This window comes from Octopus bimaculoides, chromosome 6 (assembly GCF_001194135.2).
Source record: "Octopus bimaculoides isolate UCB-OBI-ISO-001 chromosome 6, ASM119413v2, whole genome shotgun sequence".
Classification (NCBI taxonomy): domain Eukaryota; kingdom Metazoa; phylum Mollusca; class Cephalopoda; order Octopoda; family Octopodidae; genus Octopus; species Octopus bimaculoides.
Window position 1 is genome coordinate 22908750 of NC_068986.1, and position 563 is coordinate 22909312.

Here is a 563-nt window from a genome sequence, read left to right on the forward strand (position 1 = left end):
ATATATATATTAGAGGAGCATCAATTTCATTTCGTGTTTACTCATGCTTTATATATACATTTGTCTCTAGGGACGCTCAGGTATCAGAGGACCCGCTGGACCTCCTGGATCAAGAGGAGTCGATGTAAGTAAATTGGTTGTTTCTCTCCACCCCCTTTCTCTCTATTTATCTCTTGTTCTTTTCTCTTTTCCGATTTTCTTATTTCTTTACTGTTTCTCACGACCTTCCTGAAACCACGCGACTTTGTATCGTTTTGCAGGGTGACCCAGGACGTGACGGTAACCCTGGAGCTAGAGGTTTACCCGGACCACCTGTAAGTATTCTTACATCATATTACTTTTTTTATAATCAAATTTATATATAAATACATTAATTCACACACACACACACGTTTTAACTGTTAAAATATAATCATCATCCATAATATTATGTAATTTTATAATGCTTAAACACTAATTCATTGTGTGTGTGTGTGTGTGTGTGTGTGTAATGAAATTGCTAATAATGATAATAATAATGACAATACATACATATATATATATATATATATATATATATATAT

General features: G+C 33.0%; 1 protein-coding gene across 1 annotated transcript in view; it reads left to right on the forward strand.

Annotated features, from left to right (window-relative positions):
* LOC106868320 (collagen alpha-1(I) chain) overlaps window positions 1-563 on the forward strand; it is a 49575-nt gene that overhangs the window by 5543 nt on the left and 43469 nt on the right. The window contains exons 4-5 of the mRNA XM_052968422.1: window positions 71-124; window positions 261-314. Of these exons, the coding sequence (XP_052824382.1) occupies window positions 71-124; window positions 261-314 (108 nt within the window). The remainder of the gene's footprint in view (window positions 1-70; window positions 125-260; window positions 315-563) is intronic.